At 41.5% G+C, this 15714-nt stretch overlaps 1 protein-coding gene across 1 annotated transcript in view; it reads left to right on the forward strand.

Annotated features, from left to right (window-relative positions):
* The window catches only part of CD109 (CD109 molecule), a 118796-nt gene that overhangs the window by 76302 nt on the left and 26780 nt on the right, over positions 1-15714 (forward strand). Inside the window, exons 16-23 of the mRNA XM_037147406.2 lie at positions 908-982; positions 1470-1530; positions 5369-5510; positions 6395-6512; positions 8312-8425; positions 9851-10069; positions 10878-11022; positions 14739-14915. Coding sequence (XP_037003301.2) covers positions 908-982; positions 1470-1530; positions 5369-5510; positions 6395-6512; positions 8312-8425; positions 9851-10069; positions 10878-11022; positions 14739-14915 — 1051 coding nt within the window. The remainder of the gene's footprint in view (positions 1-907; positions 983-1469; positions 1531-5368; positions 5511-6394; positions 6513-8311; positions 8426-9850; positions 10070-10877; positions 11023-14738; positions 14916-15714) is intronic.

Raw genomic sequence — 15714 nt, forward strand, 5'->3', positions numbered from 1 at the left:
TTATTTCACTTAGCATAATGTTTTCAAGGTTCATCTTTGTAGCTTGTATCAGAACTATTTCTTTCTATGGCTGAATAATATGCCATTGTATGCATAAACCACATCTTGCTCATCCATTCTTCTGTCGATAGATGCTTAACCTACTTCTGCCTTTTGGTTGTTGAGACTAATGCTGCAATGAACATTGGCGTACAAGTATCTCTTTGATACTTGTATATAGTCTGTATTTTCAGGGATTTATTTCGGGGAGGTATATGCATAGGAGTGAAATTGCTGGCCACATTCTAATTCTGTGTTTAAGTTTTTTAGGAACTGCCAATTGTACTCACTCTTGCTAGCAGAGTTCTCTTAAAAAGTAACATTGCTAATGTATTACATGCAAATATCTCATTAAAAAATGCTATCTCCTGGATATTGTAATTTACATTGCTTTGATTATCAATGAGGTTGAATATTTTTTCTGCTTATTAATAATTTGCATTTCATCTTTTGTGGATTTTCTCTTTGTATTATTTTAAAACATTTTACTGATATTTTGGAGAACTTATTTCAACCATTGAATTTAGCTCATTTATTTCTGCCAAAAGTACTGTTCATTTTTATGCTGACCTCTGTGTGTTGGTTTTGTCAGCCAGTGACATTTAAATTCCTCCTGGGCAAAACTCAAGCCCATACTTCCTAGGAACTCTCCATTGCTGAAAAGAGTAAAAATAAGTTTAAACAGGAAGTATAATTTTGGCTGAGTAAATCGTGAACAAGGCAGTCACATATTTCTCTATTTATGTCATTTTCAAATTTGATAAGTATGTGGGCTGTGTATTATCTAAGTTACATGTAAGAAATGTTGCAGAGGAAAGAACAGGTTCATACGAATGTATCCATTTCATATGTTTTATCTTCTGCTTAGGTGGTCAATGAGTTGGAACTTTATAACACAGGATATTACTTAGGCATGTTTGTGAATTCTTTTGCAGTCTTTCAGGTATGTTGTGTTTACTGTGTAATTTGAAAAGACATTAATATCTTTTACTGTTGCAAACACTTTTAGAATTAATGATATGAATTATGAAATGTAAACGTTTTATTAAATGCGTTACGGAAGTATAGAGTGCTATACAAGTGTGATTTAAAATGGAGAGATAATCATCCTTCCAGTTTTAAAAGCAAATGGAAAAATTCACAATTGAGAAATTAGTGGATTGTCATTATTGCCATTATATCACTTTCCTTGGCTTGTTCCACCTGTGTGTGTGTCAGCATCAGAGAGAGAGATGGAAAGAGAGAGGGAGGGAGAGAATGTGTACTCATGTACATACCTAGACACTCAAAAATGGGCAAGAGTAAAAAAAAAAGGACTTTAATATTTTACGTAAAAACAAATGAGCAAGAGTGAGTTAGGAGTATGGGAAACTTCTGACACTTTAGAGAACATTTAACTTTTAAGAGAAAATTTTAATTCTTCTTTCTAGGAATGTGGCCTCTGGGTTTTGACGGACGCAAGCCTTATGCAGGATTACATCGACGGTGTTTGTAAGTAAAGCCTGGCAGTGTGGTTTTAAAGTCTTTTTGTCTTTCCTCTCAGGTATTTAAAGTTACTTATGTGGGTGTGAGTACTTTCTGGTTGAACATGGGCATTGTGATATTTATTTTCTGTTCTCTTAGCCTGAGAGGTTTAGAGTTTAATGTACTTGGAATTATACCTGGCCATGACACAGAGTGTTCGGCGGGGCTTCTCTCTAGATCTTTGCAACGAATGCTTTCCATTTGCTCTCTGTAATCCTTTGAGGTGGTTACATTTTTGGACATACTGGAAGATCCTGTGCTTCCAATTTGTGTTGTAAATTGTAATGTTATTTTGGAGTTAGATAAAAGGAGCAGCATGTTTTTGACACATTTTTGTTCTCCAGCTTTTTGGTGTCCACCTAGAACAGAGTCCGGATGCTGTGCAGTGTGTTCCTGTGCACAGAGGCGGACATGCACACACACTGGTCACCTCTCCCCGAGGGCTTCCCGGCCGGGTCCCAGCTACACACCCTGGTTCCCGGGTCGCTAAATGCAGTCGGCCACTCAGCTAATAATAGGTGTACTTTTAAGAGGAAGTCATAAAATGTTCTGCCTGAGGAAATGTATAAATGAGAATAGGTAATTCTAGAAGTTTTTCCTTTTTTCTTTCAGGTAAAGTTATACTAATGTCACCTTAAAAGGCTTCAGAACTGTCTCAGTTTCAGTCCCCAAAGTCCCTATTTCTTTTAGTTCTCGGTTTCTCTGTGCCAAGTTCTTTGGCACTGGGTTGGTTCTTGCCACATACCTGAATCTCTGTCCTTAAATTAAAAGGATAATTTTATAGTCTTTTTATAAATCTTCACCCGAGGACAATTTACTGATTTGAGAGGGGGCTGGGGGAGAGGGAGGGGCATCAGTGTGAGAAAGAAACATCGATCAGGTGCCCTGCGACTGGGGATGGAACCCGCGATGCTCCAACTAACTGGGCCGCCTGACCAGGGCTGATTTGTAGTCTTAAAGATTTTATGGAGTCATTGTGATCTCTGTGTAGTAAAGACCTGGGGCACGTTTACCTTTCTTCATGTAGTAATATCCTCGACAACCTTCCGCACAGCCTACCTGTTTTTACTCTCTTCGTCAGTCTCGGCTTCCACCCATCTTTGTTCATCTTTGCTTCGCAGTCCCCAGTGCCCCCTGCACTACTCACCCCATCGTTAGCAATACCTACTGTGTCCTTCAGCTTTTCTGGAAACTTTCTTCTACCTCTTCGCTCTGACAAAAGAGACCAGATACTCTTACGAGCATATTGTATCCCGGAAACCTTCTCAAGCGAAACATTGATCTGCCTCTGCCTCTGCCTCTGCCTCTGGATAAGGGTCAGTAGCTACATGGAGTATTTTGGTGGCTACTTTTTCTTAAATACTTTAAGACCATTGTTCAACAAGCCTCAGGTAAGAGTGTCTTACTTGAAGCTCAGAAATTTTAATTATAATTCCTGTAATCAAAGTTCAGGTCACCTACTTTCCCTCTCTATGCACCGATGCTCTCTATGTATTGATTTAAAGTCTTATTCTGTTGTCATCTGGGTGATTTGAATGTCCTTGTGGTCAGTCCCGCTAATGTATGCTGTCCCGTGGTCACCACTGTGGAAACGGTAGTCACTCAAGGGCACATTGTCACCTGAGCACTGCTCTGCTCCTAACATTTCAAATGCTTCTCCTCCTACTTTGTATATTCCCTCACTCCCCTAAAAATCTATAAAACATCTTCTTTGGTCTTGACTTCTGCTTATTCTGGGTTATTGTCTCCTTTTCCCTCCATTTCCCTTTAATACCTGGCATGGACCACATGGTCAGTCAGTGTGGCGGGAGTCTTCCCTAGTCTCTCGTTCGTCCATGACGTCCTCCCTGCTGCACAGCCCCCGAACACCCTGACCGTGGATCTCACCCCTCTGTTTCTGAGCCGTGATGCCCCTCAAATGCCTCGAATTCAGTATGTCTTGTCTCTTCTTACAACTTCACTCTTCCTTAATATGTTTTGATTGATATATGATTCCTTGAATTGATATGATTTCATATCTCTGTTAATGAAATCGTTATTTACTCAGATGTCCAAATCAAAAACTCAGAACTTATCCTCTCTTCCTGTCCCATGTGGTCAAGAAAGAAATTTTCCATCAAGTACTTCTGGCTTTGGATTCTGACTTCATGACTGAGGAAGTCAATTAACCTCTCTAAGCCTCAGTTTTCCCTGAAGTATAGGTCTAATACTATTACTTGTATTACAGGGTATTGTGAGGTTACACTCAAAAGCATGGGAATGCTTAGCCTGTGTTCGGCACTTATAGTCTGCAATTACCTATTATCCCTCAGATCCAGTTTGTTTATTCATTATTCAAAAGATAACGGTGATACTAATTGTGTGCTTAGCATGTCTGAGGCAATGGAGCTTCCAGCTTGGCCTCGTGGAGCAAAGCAGCCCAGTTGGAAGAGCGTGCTGGTGGGGGGCATGCAGAGCAGCATGGCACACACAGAGGCCATCCAGCCAAAAGAAGACACAGCAGAATTATCCCCCGAGACCATCCTTCCTCCCCTCTCCTCAGTTTCAGGCCCTTATCAGCGTCTCCCTGAGCATTGCTTCAGCTTCCTAACAGCTTTGCCTCCTCCATTTCCCCAGCTCTAAACCACTGTTCAGTCTGAGGCCAGAGATAGTGCATAAAGAACATGGGTTGGAGCGTGTTTCTTATTTATTAAAAAACCTTCAATAGCTCATCATTGCTTAAATCAGGGGTGTCAAACTCATTTTCAGCAGGGGCCACATCAGCCTCACAGTTGACTTCAAAGGGCTGAATGTCATTTTAGGACTGCATTAATGTAACTACTCCTTAATAGTTAAGTGAGAGCTCGGCCCTGTGGCAGGGCAGAAACAAGGTGCTGGGCCAGGTAAAACAAGGTGGAGGCTGGATTCGGCCCGTGGGTCTTGTGTTTGCCACCTGTGGCTTAAAGGGTGACATCCAAACCCTTCAGGGACATTTGATATTTTAAAATCTGGACCAAAGCATTCTTTTTCCTCCCATTGTTTGCTACTTTTACCTAATACTCATACTCTGCATGTGCCTTTGTACTTAGCTTAATTTTTTGCCCCCCCTGTATGGGATACATTTATTCTGGAGACTTAAGGAAAATGGAATGCCCTCCGCCCCCACCCTGCTCTTTTCATCATTCAGATTCTGTGTAAAGTCAACCCTTCTCTGCATAACAGACATTTTACACCTGTCTTCTATCACTCTTACCACGTTTGCTACAGTTTTCTATTTGTCCACATCCTGCATAGCCTGTGAGTGGAGCTCGTTGCACTCATCTTTGTAGTATCTGCTATAGTGTTGTTTTTTTGCATTTTATTTTGAAATAATTTCAGACATAGATGAGTTGCGGACATGGAGGCAGGTGATGCAGAGTCTGTATGGCAATGTGGCTTCTTAGTAAGAATGATGCTAGTAGCATTTTATGGCTCCTGTAGCCCATGGTCTGCAGCGTTAGAGAGCTGCAGGAGAAGAGCAAAATTGAAGGTAGCTTTAAAAATGTGATTTAACTGATGTTTTAGCAACTGAACTGTTAAGTAGTTTCTCAGGTTTTGGCCATAGAGGCAGGAAACTGTTTTTTTCCAGCTCTCTCTCAGCTGTCCCTGGCCATGTGGCCTTGGCTTAGTCACTTAATCTCTCGTGTTTCTCATGTGCAAAATGAGAGGCTTGGACAAGATGAACTCTGAAGCTCCGTCCAGCTGGGAGGTGCCGTGATTGTGTGGGTCGTTTATAACCGTTCTCTCCGCTGACTTTTCCCTAATGGCTGTCGATGTTCACTTTTAGATGAGAGTGTAGTGTTCGCTGAGGACTACTTGGAGGAACATGACAAATCCTTGGTAAACTTATATGACTTTTCTTCCGTTGGCAATCCACGTGTCAGAAAGAATTTTCCAGAGACTTGGATTTGGCTAGACACCAACATGGGGTAAAAATCTATAAAGTTGATTGTCCATATATATTTTGTACAGTGTTAGTTTTAAAGAAGTTTTGTCCTTTTTCTAATGGTTCAGTACAAACACCGTGTGATTAAGAACTAAATAGACCCAGAGGTTTTTATTTCAAAATGATGTTTACTGTATTCCAAACAGAGTATTTAAGAAAGCAACCTGCAAATTGTGGCAATGAAAGTATCATTAAGGAGAAGATAGTCTTTTTTTTCTAGTGAAGAGTGATTTTAACTTCCTTGAAGTTTCTTGGTTCTCACTGGAAAAAAATTGCTAGAGTGTATTCGTTGCCTTATGGGGGGGAGCACTCATGGTTGCTCCCTCTACCCTATGGCTCCTAAGACATCTGTCCCTCTGAGCAACAGGGACAAGGGCTGTGGGTGGTGTAAGGAAGTCTGCTGGCCAACAAGCTCAATGCTGCCTGCTTGATGGCTAAGGAAGTAAGTCATGAAACGTGCGTGTATTTTATGAAAAGTCAGCCATTTTTGGAAACTTGGGATAAGGTGCAAGTCAGACCTAAAAAATACCCAACAAATAATAGCATTGGTTTGGATACAGAATGAAACTTTTATGCAACATGAGAGACAAACTTAGAGTTATTTGAAAAAGGTATTTATTTTACTTACAAAGTTATGAAAACAATGTTCATTCTTAATATGTAAAGAACACTATAAAGCTTTTAATATAGATGATGATGACCTTGCTATGACCTATTTCTTGCTGTTTTATGCATAAATTAAAATTTTTTGATATGTAAATGATTTATAAAATTAATAGTCTTCCAAAAATGGTTTAGGTTATGTTGACTTATTTTGAAATGTGTCAGTTCCTGGTTTTGTGATTTTTATGTTTATCTTGACTTCAGTTCCAAGACATATGAAGAATTTGAAGTTACTGTACCTGATTCTATCACATCTTGGGTAGCTACTGCTTTTGTGCTCTCTGAGGATTTAGGTCTTGGACTAACAACTACTCCAGTGGAGGTAGTATATCACGTGCTGCTTGTAAATGTTACAGTTTCATAAAGGGAAGAAAGTGTCAACCCCACAGATTATAACTGCTTATGATGTTGATCATGGTTTTGAGATTCCTAGGTTTTCCCTCTTTGCTTTTCATCTGTTTTGTATTTTACAATGTGAGCTGTATTAAGCAGCTAAAAGTGCTAGATCCATATTTAGATTTGGATAGAAAGTTTATTTTGGACCAAGTCCCACCACTGGTAAAGGTCAGAAGATAGAAAGTATTTCTGTGTGTTCCTCTTTCAAGATCAAACATAACTTCTCAAGATGTCCCCTGGCAGACTTTCCTTTGTATCTCTCTGGTCTAATCGTATGACCTGTTTTACTTCCTAAACCAGTTGCTGGCAAGAGGAACGTGAAAGCTATCATTGGTCTTAGACCAGTAGCTCCCACCTCTGTTGTGCCCGAAGCCCCCTTTTATAACAGATATTTTGCTTTATCCCTTTACCAATCTAAATGAAATTCATTAAACACATAATATACCTACATATTCAATTAAAAATCAGTATGATGCCCTAAGTGAAATATTAAGTAGAAATAAGAGGACAGTAAATATAAAACAATTATATTTCAGGATATAAATGACCTGGCATAACTAACTGCACTAGAAGACAGAGTAGTATATTTAAATATTTGTGCCATGCACAGAAATGCACTTTGACAGATTTGTATTGTTTTAGCAATGCAAAAGCCTTGAGTGGTGCTGTCTGATGTGATGCAAATTTCTGAAATTGTGAACAACTTTAAGTAGAGTTACCAAAAAAAAAAAAAAAAAACAAGCACAGTCTTCTTTTGATTAACAAAATAGTTGTATTCATGAAAAATCAAGTGTGCATTGGAAAATGCTTTGCATTTATCTGTATGTTGGAATTATGTTGTAAGCTCAGGTTATCATAAGCAGGTACTTTATCTATGCTACACAAATGTCTGAAGAGACGTTCAAGACTCATGAGGGATATGGGGCACTTCTCTGTAGGCTGGGACTGCCCTGAGCATTGCAGACTTTCACCGGCCGAGTGCCAATGGCACCCTTCAAACACTGTGGCAATCTAAGACCCTTGCACAAATGTCCAGACAAACCCCTAGAGGGGATTTCTGCTGCCGGTGAGAACCACCAGCTTGCAGGGATTGAACCTTATCCTCAGAGGCAGGGGAGGGGGTTCTGCATCCCCTGCAGGACATAGTCAACCGTGTCAGAGGTGAGTTACCAGTGAGGAAGTCCATGTGTCTGCATGTGTGAAAGGCAGTAGACAGAACATCACTTAGACTTCGCACACGAGTCTAAAACAGAGGCTCTTGGATTTGGCTAGCTGCTTTTGAAGCAGATGGGCAGCGTCAGTACAGTGCAGTAGCAGAGAACTTAGCATTGTTTTCAGACACGCTGGGACCCAGTTCTGGCTCCTCCACTTACTGACAGTGTTACCTCATACTGGTTACAGGGGTCTCTCAGCTTCAGATTTCATTTTTGTAAACTATGAGCATAACACCTGCCTCAAGGTTGTGATGGTTAAATGAGATAATTTGTGTAAACTACCTGGTTCCAAGTAGGCCCTTCATAAAAGATAGTGTTGACTAACATAAATCAAACCAATTTACCAGGTTCACTTGCAGTAAGTTACTATGTTTGCTGTGTGTTGATAGGCAAGTGGACATTTCTGTATGAAGTTATAAGTTTCATAGGTTTTGTGACATTTTCTTTTAATCACATAAAATGTGAAGCATTTTGATTCAAATAAAATATGTATTCATTGTGTTCTTTTTAGCTACAAGCCTTTCAGCCGTTTTTCATTTTTTTGAATCTTCCCTACTCTGTGATCAGAGGTGAAGAATTTGCTTTGGAAGTAACCATATTCAATTATTTGAAAGACGCCACTGAGGTAACATACGAAAGGTTTGGTGAATCACTTACACTTCAGGGGAAAATGGAGAAAACATGCAGAGACTGGGCTGGACAGTGGGTTCTGCGTACATTCTGGAGAAATGAACGTACACAGACTTTGGCAGTGATTCCTTCTGCTTATTAACGTGGAAGGGTATTATTGTCACATCTAAGCACTCTCCCTCTCTCTCCTGTCTGCCCTTTCCAGCAGTTTCCTCACTTAAGCCACGGAACTTCCATGTTGTCTCTGAGGCCAGTCTTTCTCTTTCTTGCCTGCTGAAGTTTTTTCCTAGTCTTATTCACGTCTACAATGTGTTGCCACTCATCACTGTCATTGTGTGTCCACTGTAGTTGGCAAGAAACTTAGTTCATTAAAGATCTGGCTTGAAAGTAAGATGACTTTTCTCACCCATTCTGTTATGTTGATTGTCCCCATGTGTGTTTAGTGCATTTCTGTTTTTAAGGCTTTGTTTTTCTGAGGCGTGCGCCTGTGTCTCCTTCGTTAGCTCCCTGGAAGGCAGGGTTTGGCTCACTGTTCGGGTTGTGTCCCTAACGGTGTTAACCAAATGGTTGACCCCCACCTCTGCCCCCGTCCCCCACTGCCCCAGGGTAAGCAGAGAGCTGTAATTAACCTTATCAGGCTAATTACTACGTGAAAATGCCATACTTTCTTAAAGCACTGTGTCCATTAATAAATTGGTTCTTCCTTTAAAATTTTAGTTTTTAATCTAGTCGACATGGTACAGTGTGAAGAGCAAAAGCTCTGGAGTCAGAGGGAGTTCCCTCTCTACCTTTCCCGGTAAATAAATTAATTGTAGTTTCTTCGTCTGTAAGTGGGAATAATAATTACTGTTTCTACAGAAAATAGTTTGAGAAACAGACAAGAAAATTAATGGGAAAACAATTCATAAGACGTAAGGCTCAGAGACACGCTGTTTTTGATGAGACCGGCAACTCCGACACACTTTACAAAAGTTTACAGCTGATGGACATTTCGGGACGAAGGTCTGAGTCCCACTTTCCTTGGAGTAATTTTAGCAGAGACTCTTGGTGATGTCATAACATGTCACCCTTTTGTCTCAGGTTTTTCTAATAACACCAGTGTCTCAGAATGACAGTTCAGTCAGGCTTGTGGCAATGCAGTGACATGAAATAACCTTTCTGGGCACCTCGTTACCACTCAAAGGCTTTGGATAACAGGAGAATTTGATGTTAGTTGGAGTTGAATTTAGAAGTGGACTAAGGAAGCATGGGAAAGAGATGAAAATTTCCTGATACCCTTCCATCCTCTCTTTGGCCGAATCTGTCTCATCTTCCTCTATTGGGCCTGGCAGATGAACAGAACTGAAGGTAGTGATGAAGTTAACACTTTACACCAGAGCATTTGTTATACAAAACCTTCGATAATAAATTTTTCTACCAGGTCAAGGTGACCATTGAAAAAAGCGACCAATTTGATATTCTAATGGCTTCAAATGAGGTCAATGCCACAGAGCACCAGCAGACCACTGTTGTTCCCAGTGAGGATGGCGCAACCGTTCTTTTCCCGGTCAGACCAACGCGTGTGGGGGAGATTCCCATCACAGTCTCAGCGTTTTCACCTGCTGCTTCCGATGCTGTCACCCAGAGGGTGTTCGTGAAGGTAAATATTTGGAGTCTCCAGTAAATGGAATGGAAGCATGTGAGTGAAAAGGACACAGAAGGTGGTTTTTCTTGGTTAGATTTGTTGGCCAGACCTAGTGGGTCATCTCCTCCACTTTTCCGGGAATGCCTAATTGTTTTTCTAATGTATTATGTTTTGGAAGTAGCTGCCAATTTCCTCTTTACATTGATAGTATGACTGTAAAGCAAGTCTCTTTTGCAGTTATATTTATAAATCATGTTCCACTGGGATCCTATTAAATCGTGTTCAGTTGGTGTGTGGGTTTTGAATTTTGGAATTCCTCAGCACAGACAGAAAGCATTTTGTAGATTTTTTTAGAGAACATGTTGTGCACAAACAGACAACTTGGCGTGGTGCATAAGCACTCGTGCTCTGCGGTGAGGCGGCCCTGGGCTCTAATCCCAGCTCTGTCCAGTGTGACTGTGGGCAAGGTAGTTAATCTCTCTGGATAGTGAGGGAACCTGCCTCAGAGAGTTTTTCTCATCACCTTTTCACTTTCTCCTTTGTCATTGCCACTGCCATTTCATGAGGTGGTTTGTCTAATTTAACTAGAGAGTGAACGGTTATTAACAGATTTGAAGCGAGAGTCAAGGGACAGTAGGTATTTACCTCATCACACACACACTGCGACACCACGGGCCAGATGTTGTTTTATTGTCTGCACACAGTGCTCTGTAAACAGAGGAGGGGGGACCACCTTAACAGTGCTGCTTTTATTGTCTGCATTCAGGGCTCTGCAAACAGAGGAGGGGGGACCACATTAATTGTGTTGCTTTTGTGTCGACAGGCCGAAGGAATAGAAAAATTATATTCACAGTCCATCTTATTGGACTTGACTGACAACAAGCTACAGACTACACAGAAAACTTTGAGTTTCTCCTTTCCTCCCGATACAGTGAGTGGTAGTGAAAGAGTTCAGATCACTGCAATTGGTAAGAATGGAGTAAAGTAGCATAACTACTGGTTCATTTATACATGATGATATATATTTTCATCTATTCGTAGATGTACCATACTTTATCTGGTTAGAATGAGAAAAGGTTGCAACAAGTTTTGGGTTGGTATCAAATAGGAAGGCTAGCAGGATTACAGCAGAAAGGCTAGCAAGATATGTGTCCTAAACCAGTTCCTCTGCATGTTCAATGTGCCTATGAATCGCCTGGGGGTCTTGTTCAAAGGCAGACTCTGGCATGGCAGGCCTGGGCTGGGACCTGGGGTTCTGCATTTGGGACAAACTCCCAGGTGATGCTGGTGCTTCTGGTCTGCAGAGCACTTTTTGAGTAGTGAGGCCCCCTATAATGTAGCTACAGGGGGAGGTTATTTCTAAGAGCAGAACTGGCTCCTGTGGCTCTCAAGTCTGGTAAGTATTGGACTCCTGTATGGCACTCCTCAATCAGAATCTCTTGGGCCAAGGCCAGGGTATGTGTATTTTGAAAAGGTTCCAAAAGTGCTTCTGATAACCAGAGCTGAGAACTGCTGCTGAGGGCAGTCGTTTGTACAGGCCCCGAGTCACCTTTACGGCAGGGAGATGCCCGCCGACTTCAGGCAGCCTCCCCTAGCCTCCCTCTGTGTCCCTGAAAGGACTTTTGCATCGGCTGTTAAACAGCTCCCACACAGTCTGTTTGTGTATATATAGTTGTGCTTTACAAAAACATGAAGAAATGTTGAGGCTAATGACATCTAAATTGTTGTGTTTTCAAGGTGTTAGGACCTTAAACACCTCAGAGATTCTTGTTCATTCCCATCTGCAGGTGTAATGCTTTTTTACTATAACCCCAAGTAACCAGTTCCTCTATAGAGGAACTATAGGAGGAGAAAATGGTTCCTCCATTTTCTTTGGAGCCTTATCTATGACTCGTTAAAAAGAATTAAATAAGCTCCTTATTTAGGGGAATAAAAATTCCACCTAGGCCTCACCCACAGCAATGGGCTGCTGGGAGGATTCAGCCCACCCACGCACACATGCACACATGCATGAACACATGTGCATGCAGAGGGAGAAGCCTTGACTTTTAAACATGTGCCACTACACCTTACGCTGGAGTGAGTCCATCTGGGGTCACTGAAGTACTTTGAGATGTACTTTTTAAGCTTGGCATAAAGAATGATCTTTCAGGTTTTATTTTTGTATGGTGTTTATTTTAAAGAGACTATTTGGTAGCTCAGAATGTATGAATACTAGCTTGCTTCTTTGAATTTTGATGGTCTAAGTTTATATTCACTCTGAATGTCCTGTTTTCCCCCCTTCATTCCCCTCCACCCTGCACACCCTCTCCCACCCACATTCCCCTCCTTTAGTTCATGTCCATGTGTCTTAAGTTCTTTAGCTTCTACACTTCCCATACTATTCTTGCCCTCCCCCTATTTTCTACCTACCATCTGTGCTACTTATTCTCTGTACCTTTTCCCCCTCTCTCCTCCTCCCACTCCCCTGTTGCTACCCCTCCATGTGATCTCCATTTCTGTGGTTCTGTTCCTGTTCTATTGTTTCCTTACTTTGTTTTTATTTTAGGTGTGGTTGTAATTGTGAGTTTGCTGTCATTTTCCGTACATGTTTTTAATCTTTTTCTTAGATAAGTCCCTTTAACATTTCATAAAGTAAGGGCTTGGTGATGATGAACTCCTTTAACTTGACCTTATCTGAGAAGCACTTTATCTGCCCTTCCATTCTGAATGAAAGCTTTGCTGGATAGAGCAATCTTGGATGTAGGTCCTTGCCTTTCATGACTTGGAATGCTTCTTTCCAGCCCCTTCTTGCCTGCAAGGTCTCTTTGGAGAAATCAGCTGACAGTCTGATGGGAAGTCCTTTTTAGGTAACTGTCTCCTTATCTCTTGCTGCTTCTAGGATTTTCTCCTTCATTTTAATCTTGGCTAATGTAATGATGATGTGCCTTGGTATGTTCCTTCTTGGGTCCAACTTCTTTGGGACTCTCTGAGCTTTCTGGACTTCCTGGAAGTCTATTTCCTTTGCCAGATTGGGGAAATTCTCCTTCATTATTTGTTCAAATAAGTTTTCCACTTGTTGCTCTTCCTCTTCCCCTTCTGGTACCCCTAAAATTCAGATGTTGGAATATTTAAAGATGCCCTGGAGGTTCCTAAGACTCTCCTCATTTTTTTGAATTCTTGTTTCTTCATTCTTTTCTGTTTGGTTGTTTCTTCCTTCCTTCTGGTCCACTCCATTGATTTGAGTTCCAGTTTCCTTTCCATCAGTATTGGTTCCCTTTGCATTTTCCTTCATTTCACTTAGTGTAGCCTTCATTTTTTAATCTAATTTATGACCAAATTCAACCAATTCTGTGAGCATCCTATCACTAGTGTTTTGAACTGTGCATCTGATAGGCTGACTATCTCTTCATCACTTAGTTGTATTTGCTGTGGAGCTTTGATTTGTTTGGGCCATTTTTTTTTTTTTTTGGTCTTGTCATGCCTGTTATGTACTGAAGGGGGGAGCCTTGGGTGTTCACCAGGGCGGGGCAACCCAGTGGCTGGGTTGTGATGCTGTATGTGAGGGCAGGGTCCGAGAGGGAACAATGATGCTAGCTCCGCTCTTTGTCAGACCTCAGTCTCTTCCGCTGCTTCCCCCAAGCAAACTAGGCCCTTCTGGTGCTGGTTCCTGGGTGGGTGGACTTGTGTAATGTGTGTTCTAGGACCCTGCGTGTCTCTCCAACAAACTCTCCTGTGAGGCTGGGAGTCTCTCCCTGTGCGTCAACCCCCACAAGTATTTTTGATCGGGGTTTTTAGGCTTTATTTCCCAGCGCTGAGACCCTGGGTGGCTCTGTCTGTCTGGCTCCCGTTATCTGCACACAAATGTGGGACCACCACCCAGTCACCCAGTTGCCTTGTGTGCAGTGCCCTGCTTCTCATTCGCTGTCTCACTGGGTCTGTCTATTGCCACCCCTCGCCCGGGGTCTTCCAGCTGCTGCCTGCGAGCCCAGGGTCCGCCTGCTGTCGTCTCGCATGCCCGGGGTGCCTGTGCGCCCCGTGTCACCACTTCTTGTGCTGCCACCCCTCTCTGCTCTGTTGCCTGACTCCACCCTGCCTACTGGTCTGGATAAGTGTGTCTATTTCAGCTCCTTGGTCACCCGACTTCCATACAGTTCAATTTTCTGTCAGTCCTGGTTGTTATTTTGTTTCTACATTTTTGTTGTCCTTATTTTGGTTGTGCAAGGAGGCACAGTGTGTCTACCTACGTCTCCATCTGGGCTGGAAGTTCTAGATTTAACTTTTCCTATCTTTAAAAAAATTAATTCTGAAGTATTTGTAGTATATTAGTAAGAAATCAGATTGAAGTTCTATTTATACAAAGAATACCAATTTAAAAACCATTTCTTTCCTATATAAGAATGATAGTTTGTTAATGGTTAATTCCTGACATTTTTGTTCAAGATTTATTTTTTAAACTTATTTTTGTCTGGTGTATGTCTGTATCTTTACCTGAGCTAAGAAATGTCCTAATTTGTCATGTAATCTATAAGTTCAGAGTCACTGTATTACCATTTATTAGAGCAATCATCCTAAAAACTTGACGTACAGTTTCTCCTCTGCCCTAAGCACTGGGTACCTTTTGTTCTCAGTGGAGGTATCTTCTCAACCAAGAGGTACAGGTATTGAGTATTTGCTGAATGTGTTGCATATCTTGTGCTTTCAGGAGATATTCTTGGTTCTTCCATCAATGGCTTAGCCTCATTGATTCGGATGCCTTACGGCTGTGGTGAACAGAACATGATAAATTTTGCTCCAAATATTTATGTTTTGAATTACCTGACTAAGAAGAAACAACTGACAGAGAATTTAAAAGAAAAAGCTCTTTCATTTATGAGACAAGGTAAGCATTTTAGAACCATGCTTTAATTTATAATTTTTTTAAGGCAGAGTTCACTCTAGACCATTTTACAAAACAGGCAGATTCCATCTTTGCTCTGTGATTGTGTGGAAATGTGCTAGGAGTGTGTGCTCACTGTTCACTAATTGCTGCTAAGGTGTTTGTTAAGGGGTTGGTTTATGGAGGGATTTGTATTTTATAAGGGTCCTGAAATTTAAAACCACTAAAAAAATGAGAGGGATGAGTGTTTTTTTATTCATTAAGCACTGAGTGCCAGGGTTCCTTCTAGTGCTGAGGTGACAGGGGAATTCCCTGCTCAGTGGAGAAGACAGTCTGTCTGGGAGTACTTGTGGTGTCCCACGGTGGGTACCTTCTCCGTACATGCAGAACGTCAAGCAGATGGTTAGGAGACAACTGTGTGTGCAGGAGGCCCTGCTGGATCCTCAGGTCAGAATCCAGAGCAGTGGTGACTGCACCATGGCTCCTTGAGAAGCTGATACTGTGTGTAGACACCAGATACTTTGCATTTGCGACTTGCTGATACCAATGGTTAACGTTAGTTGAGTGCTTACTATATGGTAGGCAGTGTTCTAAAACCTTTACATCTAATATATCATTTAATGCTCATAATTAGTGTTAGTGTTATCCTTCTGTTTTTACAGATGAAGGAACTGAGGCACAGAGAAGTTACCTAACTTGCTCAGGGTCATACAACAACTAAGTGGCAGAGCTGGGATCTGAACTCCAAGTGCTCTCTGGTATAATAGTGGTGCCATGCTAAAAACAAATGAGACCTTTGCCC

This window comes from Artibeus jamaicensis, unplaced genomic scaffold (assembly GCF_021234435.1).
Source record: "Artibeus jamaicensis isolate MK-2021 breed Jamaican fruit bat unplaced genomic scaffold, CSHL_Jam_final contig_1127, whole genome shotgun sequence".
Taxonomy (NCBI): Eukaryota; Metazoa; Chordata; class Mammalia; order Chiroptera; family Phyllostomidae; genus Artibeus; species Artibeus jamaicensis.